Source organism: Enoplosus armatus, chromosome 7, assembly GCF_043641665.1.
Source record: "Enoplosus armatus isolate fEnoArm2 chromosome 7, fEnoArm2.hap1, whole genome shotgun sequence".
Classification (NCBI taxonomy): domain Eukaryota; kingdom Metazoa; phylum Chordata; class Actinopteri; order Centrarchiformes; family Enoplosidae; genus Enoplosus; species Enoplosus armatus.
In genome coordinates this window covers 15,494,364-15,512,568 of record NC_092186.1, presented here as the reverse complement: position 1 = coordinate 15,512,568, position 18,205 = coordinate 15,494,364, and the positions used below count along the sequence as shown (strand labels likewise).

The window sequence follows — 18,205 nt, the reverse complement described above, 5'->3', positions numbered from 1 at the left end:
ATTGGTTTGAGAATTTATGAAATCCACTACTTAAAATTTTTTCCACTGTGCTCAACCATGTTGGCAGCAATGCTGTCTTTGCTTTGTACAGGCAGTTTGCCTCTTCCAAAAGAAAATGAAAGGAAGTAGAACTGCTGTTCAGCGGAACTGATTCAGCACCACTATTTCAAAACCCTCTATAAACAAACCATTAAAAACCACAAAAATATCTTATTGTAAAAAAACAGTATAAAGAAATAGTTTTTATCCATTTTAAATTACAAAATTTACAAAGGTATCTTTCAACTTCAAAATTGAAAGTTATTGTTTGCTCATTGTAATAATTAAAGTCAACCCTAACCATAATCATTCCAATAAAACTAGGTCCATGAGTAAGACACACTGAAACACCAGATCAAGTAAATAATGCAGTTTTTATCCATAGATCCATTTCCTGTTTCCCTGACAAATGATTTGGTCTGGCTGCTCTTTCTAACTGAGGAAATACAGACTCTACCTCAGTTGACCGCACAGCAGATAAAGTCACTTGGCAAAAAAATGTTGTACATGCACATTTAAACAATGTCTGCAGGTCAGTTAGTCAGGCACATTAACTCTCCACAGTCCAGCAGAAAGCACCAAACACTGATGCCGCTAATCTTCCTGCTTTAACCGTTGTAGAGGCCATCTACTCCGCTGACATTGTAGATGACTCCTAAACTTTAACTCCGACAGTTTCAACTTGCGTCAGCGAAACAGAGGAGGTGCTGTCTGCGGCTGAGGCTTGCAGGTCCTGCAGTGACATCAGAAATACATTATTACATGTTCAAGTAAAAATGTCTTCTAGGAGCAAATAATACACTCATGAACAAGAAAGTATAAAATATTTGTATTAAATATTTCAACCAATATAACATTACCACTACATGTCAAATTAAATAAACATAGTAATTACATTGATTTAGGAATTAAACACATTACTGGCTTAAATCCCTAAAATGTCTTACCTGACATTTAGTTGCATTTCATTACAGAAAGAGAAAGGGTCGTGTTATTTGCTGCTACAAGCCTTCAAATGGCAAACTAAATGAACTTAATTTACTGTATATACACTACTCACAAAAAGTTAGGGATATTCAGCTTTCACATGAAGTCGATTCACATTGAGCAGAAATGAGGAATGAGATGAAGAAATTACCATTGCATGCTTCTACTTAAATGCCCTACTTTCATGATATAATATCACTGTAGCATGAACTTTTTACATTTTCCATAAATTTCACCCGAAAGTCGAATATCCCTAACTTTTTGTGAGTAGTGTATATAGCAGCTATCATCAAAACACAAAAGTACCACCTGACAAATCAAACCCAAACGAAAATGTGTACTAAATACTTATTTACCAATGTATGTTGCATGTGAATATTCATCATCCAATCAGTGAAATGCTGAAGCATTAAAACATAACAGCGTGCTTTAAAAGGTTTAATCACACTTAAGAAGCACTATTGTATGTCTAAAGTCCGATATTAGTAAGATGAATTTGATTGTTTCCATTTATTTTAAAAAGAACTCACCTGAACATCAGTTTTTGAAGGTCGCCTTTCTGCTGGCGGAGATCTAGATACCGCACGGTCTCTGCCGAATTCATCTTTACAAAGCTGCTCCTTCACTTTCAAAGGTTTAGTCTTTGATGGAGATGAGTGTGATTCAATGGGTTTAGTTTTTGATTGGGCTGTGTCAGCAGCAACACTGCTAGCACTCGCTCCTGCTAGCTCCTCTTGGTTTTCTAAATCCGACTCAGCAGAGAGATTCTGCTCTGCCTCATGCAGCCCAGCATCAGTCTCCTCCTCACTGTAGGAGGGCTTGCAGGTGCGTACTGTCACCACAACCACCTTGGATCGCTCTTCTCTGGGTCTGCTGCGCCGCCTCTGATGAACCTCGTTCCTGTGTAATGTGCCATCATCGGCTCGGTGCCTCATGGCATGTGGTGGTGCGTCACCTCCTTCTAAGGGGTCATAGTCCTCAGTCCCCTGGAGGTGGCGCCGCGGTTGCTCCAGCTGTGGAAGACGTGGATTCTCCAGCTGTGGAGGAGATGGATCACTTCGAGGGCGGCGGAAAGGCGCAGTGATGCCGTGCTGGAAGGCTGCTGGCACACTTACATATGTGAATACCTGCAGAAGAGTCAAATAGATATACCAGTATAGAGAAACATTGTCTGGTTTATTTGCATGAATGACCTTGATCATTTATCAAGGGTTCTTACCAAAATGGAGAGCACCAGGGTGAGGAAAACTGGGACCTGCAGGGTAACTGGTAGATCTTTGAGGAGGGCTTTAAGAAAGTCACTGATCCCCTGGCCAATGAGCTTCAGCGGCTCTGTGATGAGGGTTGTGATGGTAACTGAGAACGCCTAAACGGAGAGGGACATTTAGAATGTAACTTTGTATGGGCCATTTCCACACCGGTAGTAGTATAGTTTAGGAAGATTTAAAATTTGAGAGCAAAACACTTCATTCTTCACTCAAAACTGGAAAAGTAAAACATTTTGGCACTTTTATGTTTGATATCTTAAAACAAAAGTTATTATTCATATTCATTCAGTCATTATTCTTTCACGTTTTACATACCCGGCCTTCATAGTGACCTACCTTGGTTGGAGGTACCAGCAGAAAGGGGCTGACAAAGAGGGCTTCATAGTATTTCTTACAAGGGTCATCTTGAAGAGTCATGGTGGTTCTCCACAGCTCTGCAAGAAAACAACCAAAGACAGCAGAGGTAACTAAGAAAGCAACTAAACAGAGTTAGTTCTGTGGAAACTAACATCTTTCTACAAAAGCTTGGTATCACTGTCAATAGCACATGCATCACCCCAAACAAAACACTGAAAGCCAAAAAGTGCAAACCATTGCAAAAGATTTTGCACATTAACTGTGCACCAGGCAATGTATGACTGATGTGAATGAGGGACAGTGTGGGTGAGTGGACCCATATATGAAGCAGCAGAAAGATGCACACCTGACCACAACTCATTTTCATTGTTTCAAATCAGAATCAGAATCAGAATCAGAATCAGAAACTGTTTATTGCCAAGTAACATACATTACAAGGAATTTGCTGTGGTCTGAAGGTGCTATTGTTTTGTTAACAAATAAGTAGAATATAAAAGGTAAAATAAGAATAAGAATAAAAATAAAAATAAAAAAATAAGATAAGATAAATAACAACAGTGCAGTGACCAGAATAAAGTAAAGTGTCCAGATAAAGTGTCCAGTAGGGGGTGGGTGCGTTAATGTAACGCAGTGGGGACAGGGGTGATGTACGTTAATATAACGTATAGCTTGTGTTTGTGTTCTGGGGGGGGGGGGGGGTCAGTGAGAGTTTGTCAGGTTGACTGCAGAGGGGAAGAAACTGTTTTTGTGGCGGGAGGTTTTGGTCCTGATGGACCGCAGCCTCCTGCCAGAGGGGAGGGGGTCGAACAGATGGTGTCCGGGGTGGGAGGGGTCGGCAGCGATCTTCCCTGCTCTCCTCAGGGTCCTGGAGGAGTACAGGTCCTGAAGAGATGGGAGGTTGCAGCCGATCACCCTCTCTGCAGAGCGGATGATACGCTGCAGTCTGCGTCTGTCCTTGGTGGAGGCAGCAGCGTACCAGACGGTGATGGAGGAGGTGAGGATGGACTCTATGATGGCAGTGTAGAAGTGAACCAGCATTTTTTGTGGCAGGTTAAACTTCCTCAGCTGCCTCAGGAAGTACATCCTCTGTTGGGCTTTCTTGATGAGGGAGCTGATGTTCAGCTCCCACCGGAGGTCCTGGCTGATGATGGAGCCCAGGAAACGGAAGGACTCCACAGTGTCCACTGGAGAGTCACACAGGGTGATGGGGGCGGGTGGGGCTGCGCTCTTCCTAAAGTCAACAACCATCTCCACTGTCTTTGAAGCGTTAAGCTCCAGGTTGTTGCTGTTGCACCAGGTCACCAGGTGGTCAATCTCCCACCTGTAGGCAGACTCATCCTCACCAGAGATGAGTCCGATGAGGGTGGTGTCGTCCGCGAACTTCAGGAGCTTGACAGACTGGTGACTGGAGGTGCAGCTGTTGGTGTAGAGGGAGAAGAGTAGGGGAGAAAGAACGCAGCCTTGAGGAGAGCCGGTGCTGATCGTCCGCGAGTCTGAGACGTGTTTCCCCAGCTTCACGTGCTGCTTCCTGTCAGACTGGAAATCTGTGATCCACCTGCAGGTGGGGTCAGGCACGTTCAGCTGGGAGAGCTTGTCCTGAAGAAGAGCCGGGACGATCGTGTTGAAGGCAGAGCTGAAGTCCACAAACACGATCCTGGCATAGGATCCTGCGGAGTCCAGGTGCTGGAGGATGAAGTGTAGAGCCAGGTTGACGGCGTCGTCTACAGACCTGTTGGCTCTGTAGGCGAACTGCAGGGGGTCCAGCAGAGAGTCTGTGATGGATTTGAGGTGGGACAGGACCAGGCGTTCAAATGATTTCATGACCACAGAGGTCAGGGCGACGGGTCTGTAGTCATTTAATCCTGTGGGCCCTGGTTTTTTGGGGACGGGGATGATGGTGGAGGCCTTGAAGCAGGCTGGCACGTGGCATGTCTCCAGTGAGGTGTTGAAGATGTCCGTGAACACCGGAGACAGCTGATCGGCGCAGCGCTTCAGGCAGGATGGGGAGATGGAGTCTGGTTCAGCAGCTTTACGCGGGTTTTGTCTCTTGAAGAGTCTGTTCACATCTCTTTCAAGGACAGACAGAGGTGTCGATGCTGGAGGAGTGGGGGGCGCTGTGGTGGTAGGAGGTGTGAGAGTTCAGCCCCAGGTGTGATGAGGGGGTTGGGGCTGTTGGGCTGGAGCTGGTGGGTGATGGTGTCAGGACTGTCCCATTGTCTTTCAAAGCGACAGTAGAAGTCGTTGAGGCTGTTGGCGAGGCGTCGGTCGTTAGCAGAGTTGGGGGCTCTTGGCTTGTAGTTGGTGATCTGCCTGAGCCCCCTCCACACAGAAGCAGAGTCGTTGGAGGAGAACTGGTCTTGTAGTCTCTCTGAGTACAGTCGTTTAGCTTCCCTCACTGCCTTGCTAAACTTGTACTTGGCTTCCTTAAACTCTGCTCTGTTGCCACTCTTAAACGCCTCTTCCTTTTCCAACCTCAGCTGTCGCAGTCTTGCTGTGAACCAGGGTTTGTCGTTGTTATAACTCACCCTGGTCCGAGTTGGTACGCAGCAGTCCTCACAGAAGCTGATATACTAAGTCACAGCCTCTGTGTACTCATCCAGACTGTTGGTAGCAGTCCTGAAAACATCCCAGTCAGTACAGTCCAAACACGCCTTCAGGTCCTCTGCAGCTTCACTGGTCCACTTCTTCGAAGTTCTCACAACAGGCTTAGAAAGTTTTAATTTCTGCCTGTATGCAGGAATCAGGTGGACCATGTCGTGGTCAGAGTGTCCCAGTGCAGCGCGGGTGACGGCGTGAAAAGCGTTACTGACTGTGGTGTAACAGTGATCCAGTGTGTTCCCCTCCCTGGTGGGGCATTTCATAAACTGTTTGTATTTTGGGAGTTCGTGTCTGAGATTACCTTTGTTAAGGTCACCGAGGACAATAACTAAGGAGTCCGGGTTGGTCTGCTCCGTTTCCAGTATCTGGTCGGCGAGTGCGCGCTGTGCGTCCTGCACGTTGGCCTCCGGTGGAATGTAAACACCGACCAGAATGAATGAAGCGAACTCACGGGGGGAGTAGTAGGGTTTACAGTTTATGAAAAAAGTTTCCAGGGAAGGAGAGCAATGCCGTCGCATCACTGTCACGTCGTTACACCAGCTGCTGTTGATGTAGAAACAAATACCTCCACCCTTTGTTTTGCCGGAGAGGTGCGCGTCGCGGTCCGCTCGGAGAAGCTGGAATCCATCCAGCTGCAGCGCCGCGTCGGGAGTTCTTTCCCCCAGCCATGTCTCCGTGAAGCACAAAACAGCAGATGAATAAAAGTCCTTGTTTCTCCTCATCAGCAGCTGGAGTTCGTCCATCTTATTCCCCAGTGAGCGCACGTTAGACAGAAATATTCCGGGTAGCGGTGTGCGTTGTCCTCGCCGGCGAAGACGCACGAGCGCACCGGCACGTTTCCCTCTACGTCGACGTTGAGCTGCAAAGGTGAGAGCACCTTTGACCAGAATGTCCCATAAAGCAGTTAAAGGTGCAAGAAATTCGGGAAACAAATCCACTGGAGATGTTCCCCTGATGTTCATGAGCTCTTCTCTGGTGAAAGAGCTCCGTGAACCAAAACAAAAGACACTGTTTACAAACAAAACAAGGCAAAACAATGCGCTCCAACAGACCGAGGCAGCCATCCGCGGCGCCATCTTGGACACCTAAATCAATCCATCAATGGCCCTAACACAGGGCTTTTAAATTAACTTCAAACCGGTGATACTTCTGAAAATGTAATTACATAATTTAACAAGATTTTGTGCAGAATCATGGCTTTAACAGGAGGGGCGATGATATGTGATATATGTCCACATTTGTAATTGGCTCACCTTTCAAGCTATCAGTCCAGTCAATTTTCTTAATGCCAGTGCATTTTCCGCTGTCGCTATTCATCTTCGCTATGTTGTTTTGGTGGTCAGCAAAGGCAATCTGAATGAATGAATAAATTAATTAATTAATAAATAAATGTATTACAAACTTGTCTGCCTAAAAAAAAAGCACTGAATAACAGCTAAACAAGAGCAAGGGAACTGAAAGAGCACTTCTTCACCTTGTACAGATAGAACCAGTTCCAGATAATACTGACGAAGAAGCAGACAGCAAACAATCTCTTGAACTGCATGAACCAGGACACCCTTGACCACAGCTGAGTGCATATGATGGCCGATATGACCAGAACAACCAGCAACATCTGGATCACCAACAGAGAGAACAGAGTACAGTACTTTCTCTGCCAGAAAAAGGTGGATTGCTCCCTCTGGGTAAAGAGTGAGTCACTAAAGTTATATCATGTGCACCAGACATTAAATATGGAAATGTTCTCTCTAAATAAACCAGTTACTCAAGTTTGTAACACACACTCCAGTTTCACTTAAGACATATTGCAAAACTACACAGCTCTGACTATGAACAGTAAGTGTCTATTTTTTATTCAGCACATGACTGAAGTATCTTAAAAGACTCATAAACAAAGATTTCAGATTGATGAATGAGCTTACTTTTAATACTGTGTCAAGCTCCACGCCAAAGGTGTCTTCAAAACGCCACTTCCAGGCCTCATGGTCATGTGGTCTGAGATCCAACAGTATCTGACTGATGGCATTGTCCAGAGTCCCTGTTGTCCAGCTGTCTTGATCTTCCAGAAGTCTCTCGATCTCCATCATGTCTTGTCTGGACAGTTTGATGTAGGCATCATAGTGGGCGTCTATGGAGTCACTGGGCTGGGGAGAAAAGGGGACAGGTGTGTTAAAATGGCAATGCCCCATGTTCTACTGTATGTGCTGCAAGTGCACCTGGGCCCTATCTAAATACTGAACCAGAATTTTGTTTGAATATGCTTAAATAGAGCTTCATACTTCAGGCGTATCACACTTAAAACAGATACAGTACCTATGTCAAAGTGGGTTACATGATGATTGCTTGAAAGGTTTGGTAAAATGCATTTAACATTAGCAAAGACGTATTCAAAGCCACATAACAAAGCATAACACATGTGACATGACCACGTACCAAACCAACTCTTTCTATTTCCTTCAGGAGTCTGTTAAGGAATCGTTTGAACACTGGATTGCATGTAGGCTGCTGTGAGGGGAGCCTGATTCTCTTCTGAAGTTCTTCAATCTGAATGAAAGCAAAGCACAACTGATTCACAACACACTGATTCCATGAAGGAAGGTTTTCTCATTGGCCATACAGAGACTCAGCAGGGCAGATGCTTGTTTTTCAGAGGACCTGAACTTGTACTTTCTGGTTGAAGGATGAACAACAGTATCTCTGGCATCTCCAGCAACCTTATGCTGATTCATTTTGAGCTGTCTAAAAGTTGCTGGTCATGCTCCAAACCAAAGGAAATTGGGATGGGTGCATGCAAGCACAGTGGCCGGCAGCAGTAGCATTTTGTATGTGGTCATTGTTGTTGAGAGGAAAATTCAAGTACTTTATATAAGCATTCAATGTATATTGTCACTTTGTTAATTTAACCAGCTGTTCATATTAACTTTGATTGTATGTTTTGATCATGATTATTTAATGCTTGCAACACCAGGAGACAACAAACAAATATGACGATGGGGATTTAATTGCCATTATCTGCACAGTCACTGCGTGGCTCTTGGTAAAGCTATACACTATAGCACTATATTTAGCTATATACTAAATTCCTGTGATTGGTTTCCTCAGAAAAACTTCTAACAAATATGTATGTATACACACACACACACGCACACACACCACCAGCCTGTTTCTGTAGAACCGATACCTGACTGTCGCACGATGTCTGCTCAGCCTGGCTGGAGTCCTGGTTATACTTTCTTCTTGTGGTTGGCACATTGTTATAGTTTTTTGGCTGCAGGATATACATACCCACGTTAGCTGTCACAGCAGAAATATCAAGCATTCACGGCAATAACAACGTTAGCAAATTGCATATGCAGTGTAGCATCATTTGTTAATATCACCCAACCTCTGCATGCTTCCTCATAGTTTTGGTGCTTGAATCGTAGTTGAGCATATCATAAGGGTCTCTCCAGTCGTCGTCGCCCTCCTGCTGCTGCTGCTGCTGTCCCGTAGCAGCCAGTGCCAGGCTGCATACCAGGACAATGAGCAGCATCCTGGCAGAGATAGGGAGGTACTTTTCCCAACTAACCGCCTAGCGTTAGAGCTAGCTAGCTGGAGTGTTAATGTTTGAATCCAAATAGTTCCCATAAAGTGAAAGTACAAGTGGCTAACTTAAATTTCAAGCCAACGTAATAAGAGTAAATAACGTTGACTAAACAGGTTGAATTAAAGCTAATGGTAGCTGCTAAGCTAATTTCAGACTCACCAACTCAAACTTGGCTTAACAGATACTTGAATACGTGACGGCTACGACACATAAGCCGAATATTGAAGACTTCCCACCCAAATTACACAACACCAGTCTGCATTACAACCAGTTAACGTTACCACACAACAGAGACGTTTTACCCTGTAACATGCGTCGGAAAGGCTCACAGGAAGTCTACATTTTCGGTAATGGGTCGCGCATTCCCTGACGTTTGATTTCCGCGACGTTCTTTCTATCAACAACCGATGTCACGAAAGTCTGAAATTCAATTTATCTCATTGTAAATTTTTAAAATGTAATTTAACTTGTATCTAATTCTGTTTTCCTCTGGAAGAATACAAGCGTGTTATTCTGGATGATAAAAATCCTGCATTCAGAATTACTTGAGCAAAAGTACAGAGGTATTATGCCTGTGTCAGTGTTTTAACATTATATTAATTGATTATTTTTGCTGATTCGTTACAGTATTTTACAGCATTTTAATGTAATTTAAATTTGCATATACTGTTGGCTTGTTTGATCAATGCATCATACTTTATATGCTCATCACATGTCCTGTATGTAAAATCTTCATCTGCAAAGTAACTATAGCTGTCACAAAAAAGACAGTGGAAATAACTAGGTAAGGTACAGATATTTAAAAATCAAATATATACTTCATTACGTGCAACTACTACAGTACTTCATCAGACAAGGAAACTGAAGTGACAGCTGGTTAAACTTTTTTCTTTGGGGGGGGGGGTGGGGGGGGGGTAGCTTGAATGGCAATTGGAGCACATTTTTGCAAATATTATCATAAACAACATGATCCTCATACACTGGGATCAAGACATAGTTTCAGCATTTAAGTAGTTTTGTAGTAGTTGTATTAACATGTCATTTTGACACATGAACAACAGTTGGCATGCTGTTTTAATTCATGAACTTGCACAAGTATAGGACAAATGAAAGACCCTTTGTCTGTGGCTTTACGGAAACATTCTATCACAGCAAATTTTACCTGCTACGGTTCTTAAAGACAAAAAAAACATGGAATTAATTTGGCTGCAGCTGTGAAGTCTCATGAGGTAAACGCTGTATCTGGTCACAACCTGATCACACCAGGGTATTCTCTGGTGCAACAGTCTCACTGTCTTCCATTTTCCAGATATAAAGTGAAGAATACAACTTTTATAGTTTACAACTGATATTATTTGACTCACACCGACCAGCCACTACCAGCACAAAGCATAATAAATTATCAAAGTCAGTCAGGAAATTAAGGGGCTGAAAAATTAATAATTAACTACATTTATTTTAATCACAGGAAACACTTAATGACTCAACAACTCATTTAGACAAAGCGTTTATTGCAAAGATGTGTATATAATATTTACAATATTAATACCAACATTTCTGGAGAACACATTTATTGTTACGTTTGATTTACTGCGATGTACAGTTCAGCTTTTCAGTGAAACCACTCTGTTCATAGAGTTCAAGGCAAATAATCTGCATCTTCAGAAAGACATGTACAGAGCACCAGCATTTTAATACCCCCAGAACATATCTCAGGTGTTCAGGAGTTTAAGGAACCTCAGCAAAGCTTGATATACAGATGGCATCCATGTGAATCAGTTCATTTTGGTCTCTGTACATGATACAGGAGCCCAAACTGTGGCAGGCATCTTAGCTCACAAAGCTCCATAAATGCTCACCTACAACACAACCAGGCAATGTTTAATAGTTAGAAAGGCGTTCAAATTTATCTTCCTTTGCGCCCTTTACCACTCTTCACCCCTCCTTTGCCACCTTTTCCTTTGCCTTTTCCTTTGCCACCTTTAGCACGTTGTTCTTTCCTCTGCATTCCCCGCATGTCTTTCTTCATGCGACTGTCCACCACTTTGAAGGCTCCCTTGATGCCGGGAGGCCGTCTCACCTTCTTGCCAGCGCCCTTTTTGGTCACAACGTATGTTACTTCTCTCTTCTCCTTCCCCAGGCCAGCTTTCTTGTAGATACTGACAGAATGGAGGAAAAACAAGAAATTATTGAAAGCCAGTATAAAGCAATGCACTTAGTTTCATGGAAGTCATAATTTTGTTTTAAGTGCGGCTCCAACCCTCCAGGTGTGACGTCATACCTCTTCAGCTGAGCCATCTTCTCCCTCTCAGAGATGTCCACTGTGTTGACAACTGCCTCTGCTTTCTTCTTAGCCTGCTCCATCTTCTTCAGCATCTGGAAAAGTCACAGAGAAACTAACAAATTCAGATCTACAGAAATAGTTTGACCGTTGAAGTTCCTTAAACTAAAAGATTTGGGGTGTTTTTGTTTGTCTTAAAATAGATCCAGCAGCTGTAATGATTTCAATCATGATCCAGTTTTGTGTCTAATCATCTTTTAGCGTCAACTTTTTCAAATCATCTGTGATCAACAGCTGCACCATGATCTTACCCTCCTCTTCTTCCTGGCCTTGGCCTCAGCAACTCGTTTGATGGGTCGAGCATCAATCTCCTTCCATTTTTGTTTGTACTCCTCCACCATCTCCCTGGTGACCGGCACCGGCTTCTTCCGGTGTTTCTGTTCATCGTCCAGGAACCACTCCGGTACCTCCCACTGTTCCTCAGAGCTAGCAAACCTGCAGGAGCATACAATCAGCCTGCTGTTTACTGTGTTTTTGTGGCACTCAACCCCGAGCCCATTTGTTCCTACTGAAGATGTAAATCTTTAGAAACGGTTCATAAATAAATAGTTTATTTTCATTTGCACACATTTGGTGCTCTGAGTGAGTATACAGCAGCAGGACTTTGTATGAGAGATTGAGTCAAAATAAACTACAGTGCCCATGTTCATCGTAATGAAGGCACATGTCACGCAGCGTGGCTCATTTACTGTATGTGTTTTGGAGCTCTCCGGCACAGACTGAGCTACAGGTTTGGTTTTGGCAACTCAGTCAGTAAGATCAAGTCATTGTTGATTTAGCTTTTCATTGGATTTGTTAACAACAAGAAAATATCACCAGCCTTATACTTTGATACCTAAGTTTTGTGAGACAATTTGAACCAGTTGGTAAGTGGGCACACATTGGAATACCCCCCACACACACACCTGTGAAAGGAGCCGTCAATCAGGTCTCTGGCTCTCTTCTTAGACGTAGCGATCTGACAGCCCAGGGCCAGGCCCTCTGCATCCAGGATCCTGGCTTTCTTACCTGAGGAGGACAGAACCCACAAACATCCACAAAGTTACACAAAGACATGAAGCTGAATGCACTTTTACTGGCTGCATTTACATGCACAGAAGAGTTTATTCTTGTCTTGGTTACTTTTGTAACCTGGTTTTGAGTTGATAAACAATCCCAGATAAGTTATTATTATATAAGTTGGAGTATAAGATTATTACTCAAACTATTAGAAATGCATTTGAGTTTCCAAAAGTCAGGATTTAAACACCTGAAATATAAATGTTTCTCGTACTCACTGGTGCTTTCTACAGGAACAACCTGGAAGTCATTGTCAACGGCCTCTCCTGACATCCCACCAGCCCCCTTGGCCTGCTTCATCCTGGTAATCTCCCTGGAACAAGCAGCAAAACATTGATTTATTTGTATAGTTGTCAATAGTATGAATCAAACTGGATCCATTATATAATACTTAGGAAAAAAACAGCATTGGCAGGCATAGTAAATGAGGTGTTACTTCTCATCATCGCTGTCATCTGAGTCGCTGTCACTCTCCTCTTCAGCATCCTGTGAAGGTCCTGCCTTTTCCTCCTCTGGCGGAGCAACCTCCTCCTCCACTTCCTCCTCTTCTTCAGCTTTCCTCTTTTTTCCTTTTTCTATAAAAAGATCCAAATTTGTCATTATTTTATCAGTTCCAGATGTAGGAGAGCTACTATCTTTTTTTAAAGTGATATTTCATACTCTTTATATGAATTGTGGGAATCCATTTTAGAAAAAAAGACTTTTGATGAACATGTGTGAATAAATGAATGAGAAACAGGGGAGACTGTTACCAGTTTGTTTGTTCTGAAGCCACTCGGTCTGTCGGAGCTCGCTCTCTGCATCTCCCTCCAGGTCGATCTCCGAGAAGATGCCCTACAGAGCAAAAGAATGGGAGGGTCAAAGGTCAGAGGTCGCACAGAAAGGGAGATCAGTAATGATGTGAATGAAGAGGCAGGTGACCAATCATTCAATAACGGAAGCACAAGTGGACAAACCTTGCTGAACCACAGGTTGGTCTCTCGTTCTTTCTTCTCATCCTTTCCCTCTAGTTCCACCAGCAAGCCACTTCCCTGGCCTTCCTCCTCCTCCTCTTCTTCTTCAGTGAACTTTACTCTGGAAAACACAGACACAAGGAGATAATCAAAACCTAAATAAGAGCAATTCATTATTGATGGTATGACCCTTATATTTATTTTTCTGTGAAAGAAGGCCATCATTTCCAAACATTGGAAAAACATTATTTTAAATACAGGGCTGTTTTTTGGCCACGTACTTCTTCTTTGGTGCTTTCCTCTCCAGCTCTCTTTGCCTCTGCTCCACCTCTTCCAAGTCCTCATCATCTAAATCAGAGGCCAGGGACATTTTATCTGCCTCATCATCCTCATCCTCAGACAGGTGGAGGTCGTCATCTCCTTCTTCCAGGGCATCTGCTGCCTGCATGTCCCCCTTCGATATATCAGCCAGCGCCTGATAGAGAGAGGCGAATACCAAAGGTTAAATTAGCATTGGTAAAAGGTTCAGCTGCTTCTGTGTAAATCAGAATAATGACCAAGTGGTCAATCTCGTGCACACCAAGTATGTCTGGAAGAGTTTTTTGACCTCAGGAGTATTATTACCTGATGAAGATGTAATTTCAAAATGTCGTAATTGTACTTAATAAATCATTCTTTTGGAAGAATCTATTTGGTGTGCGGGCACTCTTTTCTCTTGAGATTGTTTATATACCTGATATCATGTTGGGATGTGCATACACTACCTTGAATGCACATGAACCCCAAAATTAATATCTCTTAGGCCAAAAGGCCACGATATCTGCACCAAATCTGCTCAGCTCAGCTAATAGTTAACAGCTTAAAGTAGCCAACAGAGTTAAGTCTACATATAAAGATTTCACAAACCCATCCTAAGTGAGAGGTTGCATCCGTATGTGTTTGTGTGGTCTTCACCTTTTGCTTATTGATGGTGCTGAGGGAGAACATGGATGAGTCACCACTATCTGCAATGGAGACGCCAGGCAGGTCCATCTTCAGCTCCACCCTCTCCCTCTGCTTCCTCCGCTCCTTCAGCAGCTTCCTCTTCTTCCTGATGGAGCATGACGAAGAAATGAAGAAATGTCAAAGCAGAAAGTTCCAATTTCATATTTTTCCACTAAAATCACATCCAGGGCAAAAGGTTGACAAGACTGTAAGAGGTCAATCACAAATGCCGCTGGTTCAGTCAGTAATAACAATTCCTCATCACCCGGTCTGTTGAGAGTACTGTTGGTTAGAAACTACAATAATACTCTTTAATAGGACTAAAAATCCAGAGCAGAAGGAAAACATCAATCCTGAAAACCTTTGTGTCGTACCGTTTGAGCTCAGCCAGCTCCTCAGCTTTCAGTTCAGCCAATTTTTTGTCCATTTCTGCCTCCTCATCCTCCTCCTCCTCTTCTCTCTTCTTCTTGTCTGGTTCTTCCTCTGAATTACCCCCGTCTTCATCAGAACTTAAGCTAAAAACAAAAGCAAAGAGAGTTTTTTTTTATCTGACATGACACTGTCTGTCATTACATTAGAATATTTCAATGGCTTTTTGTAAATGTGCTGTAAATAGTTTACTTGAGCTCTTGGTCAGGCTGTTTGGCCTCCATCTTTAGTTTTCTAACCAGGAATCTCTTCATCTTGGACCTCCAGTTCAGCAGGAGGCTGTAGATGTGAGGATGGAGGAAAGAAGAACACATGCTTGAGTCACTAATACTTATCTGTATTATTTCTAGGGGAAAAAAACCCAGTACCAACAGTTTTTAACTAATGCACAAACTTCAGCAGTGAGTGACGGAAAAGACTTACCGCAGCTCTTTGCGTCCCAAAACTTTGATGTCACGAAAACACTCCTTTATCTCGTCACTGGTGGCCGGGTGAGACTCCAGGTCTGTGTTGTCAAAGGTGATCTGAATGAAGAAGACAGAGTGAGAATGGCAATACAGGAAGGCTTTTCCTTTGCTTGATCTTTCCTGTCTCTTCTCTCACTGAGGTCACTCAATTTACATTGCATGGATTGTACTGTCCTACAGCTGCGATGTATATTTGACAGGGTTTTCTATGAAAATGTGCAGACTTCCAGCATTAACCTTAGCGACAAGTTAAAGTAATAGAGAGATCTTACCTCACTGGCTTTGCTCAGGAAGTCTACAGGGTTATCGGCTTTCAGAAAGGCTGTCGTTGAGAAACTGTGGTAGAGTGTCAGATCACCGTCTGTGTATCCCTCCGCCTGGAACAGAAGAGCAGCAGCTTGTCAGCAATGCCGGCAATATCCAGAGTTAAATGTTGCAAAGTAAACGTTACAATATTTGTGAGTGAGAACTATCACACTATATCAACACCATAGCAAATCATGTGTAAACAAGTACTCAGGTAATTACAGGAAATTATGGGAAAGCTGATTTTGGTGTTCTTATTAATACTGAACAGTTTACTTGAAATTATCTGTTAAACAGACATCTAGTTTCCATCATAAAATACAGAGTACATGCCTTTGGCTTCTTGACAGGAATCAGATCCCTCACAGTTTTGGCCTGCACCTCCACCTCTTTGAACGCATGTTTGGGGTCAAAGAATTTACTGTCGATTTTGTCTGGGGCAACAAAACCTGGTAAAGAAAAAACAATTTTGGTTCAGATTTAATCTGCAGAAATAAACCTCATTTAGAAAATATATATTAAAAAAACAAAACAAAAATGAAACGTTTTTCTTCTCATCACAGACTACCCCTACCCTGACAGATGACAAAGATCTCGGCGGACTCGTTCCTAGACGCCTGTGGCTTGGTGGCCTGCACCTTCTTGAAGAACTGCTGGAAGATCCAGAGCAGTGGCTGGTAGTCTTTGGAGCGGAAGACCTTGGTGACGAAAGTGCCACCTTTGGTCAGAAACTCACAGGCCAACTTCAGGGCCATGAGGGTCAAATGAGCTGGAGGTAAAGAGGGGGAACAAAGGGGGAACAAAGTGAGATTTTAGACATTTTAGGTGGCTGGGCCTCGTATAAACTACTCAGAGATGTGACTGAGACACAAACACAATAGAGGAAACAATGGTCATTTTCCTTTCAAACTACATGCAAATGTTGGAGCAAGATGATTTTGTCCATTTTTATCCATTAATATTATTGACACATGGAACCTATTAATAAACACATTACTTAATGCTTTACTAAAGGGGCAAAATTGTATTATACTGCCTGACTGTGTGTTTTAAATTTCAGTTTAATGGTTGGAACTTTTGCTTTAGAGGCACCTACCTTGTGAGAAGGCATCATGTTGCCAGTTGGCTCCCACATTCGGGGCTCCATCATTTAACACAACGTCGACCTTCCAAGTCTGCAGTTCCTTTCGTAAAGCCTGCATACGGGACCGACAGTATCTCACATTAACAAATCCATGCTAAAAACTATCCTTAAGTGAGTGCTTGGTAAACAGGGCAGCTGTCTAATGCCATGAGACATGTCTGTCTCTAGTGTCACATTTTCTGCAGGGCTATTATATTGTTATTCTGTGTATATCAGCGTATGCAGCACTCCAGCCAGGACACTGATGCGCTGAACTCTGCAGCAGCTGCCTCACCTGTCTGCATTTATCAGAGGTGATGTCTTCTTGCAATGCCACCACATTTGGGATGGGTTTGATGGGCACCAGGTCAACACCTGACAGGAGGAAACACTTTTTAAATGTTTTTTTCTCACAGTAATTCAGTAATCAAAATTAAATTGCCATTGAAAATTGGGCTTCGCCAAACCAACTAATGAGACTTCTCAATACAACTGAATGTAAAAGGCAGATTCATTTATTATCAGATAATCATTTTGATGACATAACACTCACCAATAATGAGACTTGATACAGGCATAAACTTGGACGCCACCTGCAACCTGCAAGGATATTTTGAATGAGTGTATTTATTGTGCCACCTATATTGGAGTACTTACACTTCGCTCATCTGTCTCCCTAGACAAGCCTAAATTAATATTGAAGGAGGGTCGAACTACAACGTCTAATAGAAAACAATAGTTGTTTTAATGTCTACACATGTTGGATGGATGGATGGAATGGACACTCAATACCAATCAATATTGGCCAGCGGTTTAAGCTAGTTAAAATGTTTGACCCTCTATGGAAAACAGTTTGGGCACCCCGGCTTTCAACCCTCGACATGTTGCTAGACAAATAATTAGCATTTGATCGGGTGTTGACAGGCAGCTCACCATCCACCGGGAGCAGCACACAGGTCGACCAGGGCTCTGGCTTTCTGAAGAAACTGAAATTTACGGTTGAGCTGGATGAGTTTGAAGGAGGAACGAGAACGATAACCTGAAAAAGACAAGATGTTATTAGACAACTGACACTCTAAAATCCTGATCCAGCACAACCTTTTTTAGTGTGAGCGAGGTAGCTAGTAATCCTGCTAATGCTAATATCTCCCCCAACGCTTACAATCTCAAACTTATCTCTTCTAGAAGTGGTAAGCTTACCTGTTTCTTTAGCCAGATGGTAGAATTTATCTTTTCTGGTCTTTCCAACTTTGAGTTTCTTCCCCATTTTTGTCGCTGCGGTTTTACACTTTACTCTTTCACAGAAATATCACAGTCGAGACTTACAGCACTCAAACATCCATGAAAACAACACGTGTGGCTGTCCCGGCGCAGAAGTACAACGTCACACTGAAAGTATTTCTTCTTCTGCTGTTTTGTTTTCGGTGAGTACGGGGCGTTGCCGCCACCTGCTGTCGGAACCGCAGAATGCAATCCATCGAGACACCTTAAACTGTAGCTAAACTGTGATAACATCCAGTGGTAAGAAGTCACTCAGTACGTTTAATGTTTTTACTAAGTACAGATTTGGTGTACCGGTTCTTCATTTAAGTAAGTTATTTTGAGACGCTTTCCACTTTAATCCCGCAACATTTTAGAGGTAAATGTACTTTTTAGTCCACTAAATTTTACTGATTGCTACTTTTCTGATTAGATTTTTAAATACCAA

The 18,205-nt window shown here is 42.9% G+C and overlaps 2 protein-coding genes across 3 annotated transcripts; both read right to left on the bottom strand.

The window, feature by feature from the left end:
• Window positions 1-363: 363 nt before the first annotated feature.
• clcc1 (chloride channel CLIC-like 1) lies at window positions 364-8,781 on the bottom strand. The gene is made up of 10 exons (XM_070908406.1): window positions 8,635-8,781; window positions 8,431-8,517; window positions 7,683-7,793; window positions 7,172-7,393; window positions 6,724-6,864; window positions 6,503-6,602; window positions 2,631-2,728; window positions 2,246-2,392; window positions 1,557-2,153; window positions 364-772 (listed from the first exon to the last, which is right to left on the bottom strand). Exons 1-10 carry the CDS (start codon window positions 8,779-8,781, stop codon window positions 695-697), a joined length of 1,728 nt encoding a protein of 575 aa, XP_070764507.1. The 3' UTR covers window positions 364-694.
• A 1,554-nt stretch (window positions 8,782-10,335) lies between these two features.
• ftsj3 (FtsJ RNA 2'-O-methyltransferase 3) lies at window positions 10,336-17,824 on the bottom strand. Of its 2 annotated transcripts, none has more exons than XM_070908905.1 (21): window positions 17,698-17,824; window positions 17,431-17,536; window positions 17,051-17,097; window positions 16,793-16,872; window positions 16,471-16,570; window positions 15,949-16,143; window positions 15,708-15,823; window positions 15,341-15,445; window positions 15,025-15,125; window positions 14,794-14,880; window positions 14,547-14,687; window positions 14,143-14,278; window positions 13,470-13,663; window positions 13,192-13,309; window positions 12,988-13,069; window positions 12,672-12,810; window positions 12,454-12,548; window positions 12,082-12,184; window positions 11,428-11,611; window positions 11,117-11,211; window positions 10,336-10,994 (listed from the first exon to the last, which is right to left on the bottom strand). In XM_070908905.1, exons 1-21 carry the CDS (start codon window positions 17,762-17,764, stop codon window positions 10,742-10,744), a joined length of 2,544 nt encoding a protein of 847 aa, XP_070765006.1. In that variant the 5' UTR covers window positions 17,765-17,824; the 3' UTR covers window positions 10,336-10,741. The 2 variants fall into 2 exon arrangements, with proteins under 2 accessions (XP_070765006.1, XP_070765007.1); XM_070908906.1 differs by having other exon boundaries at window positions 14,547-14,681.
• Window positions 17,825-18,205: the final 381 nt, after the last annotated feature.

Coding starts and splice junctions, on each gene's coding strand:
- ftsj3 (XM_070908905.1), bottom strand. CDS start 17,764: ATGGGGAAGAAACTCAAAGTTGGAAAGACCAGAAAAGATAAATTCTAC. Junction 13,664..14,142: donor GCACCATCAATAAGCAAAAG/GTGAAGACCACA, acceptor TCTCTCTATCAG/GCGCTGGCTGATATATCGAA. Junction 13,310..13,469: donor AGGAAAGCACCAAAGAAGAA/GTACGTGGCCAA, acceptor TGTGTTTTCCAG/AGTAAAGTTCACTGAAGAAG.
- clcc1 (XM_070908406.1), bottom strand. CDS start 8,781: ATGCTGCTCATTGTCCTGGTATGCAGCCTGGCACTGGCTGCTACGGGA. Junction 7,394..7,682: donor AAATAGAAAGAGTTGGTTTG/GTACGTGGTCAT, acceptor TTTTCTCCCCAG/CCCAGTGACTCCATAGACGC. Junction 2,393..2,630: donor TGCTGGTACCTCCAACCAAG/GTAGGTCACTAT, acceptor CTCTCCGTTTAG/GCGTTCTCAGTTACCATCAC.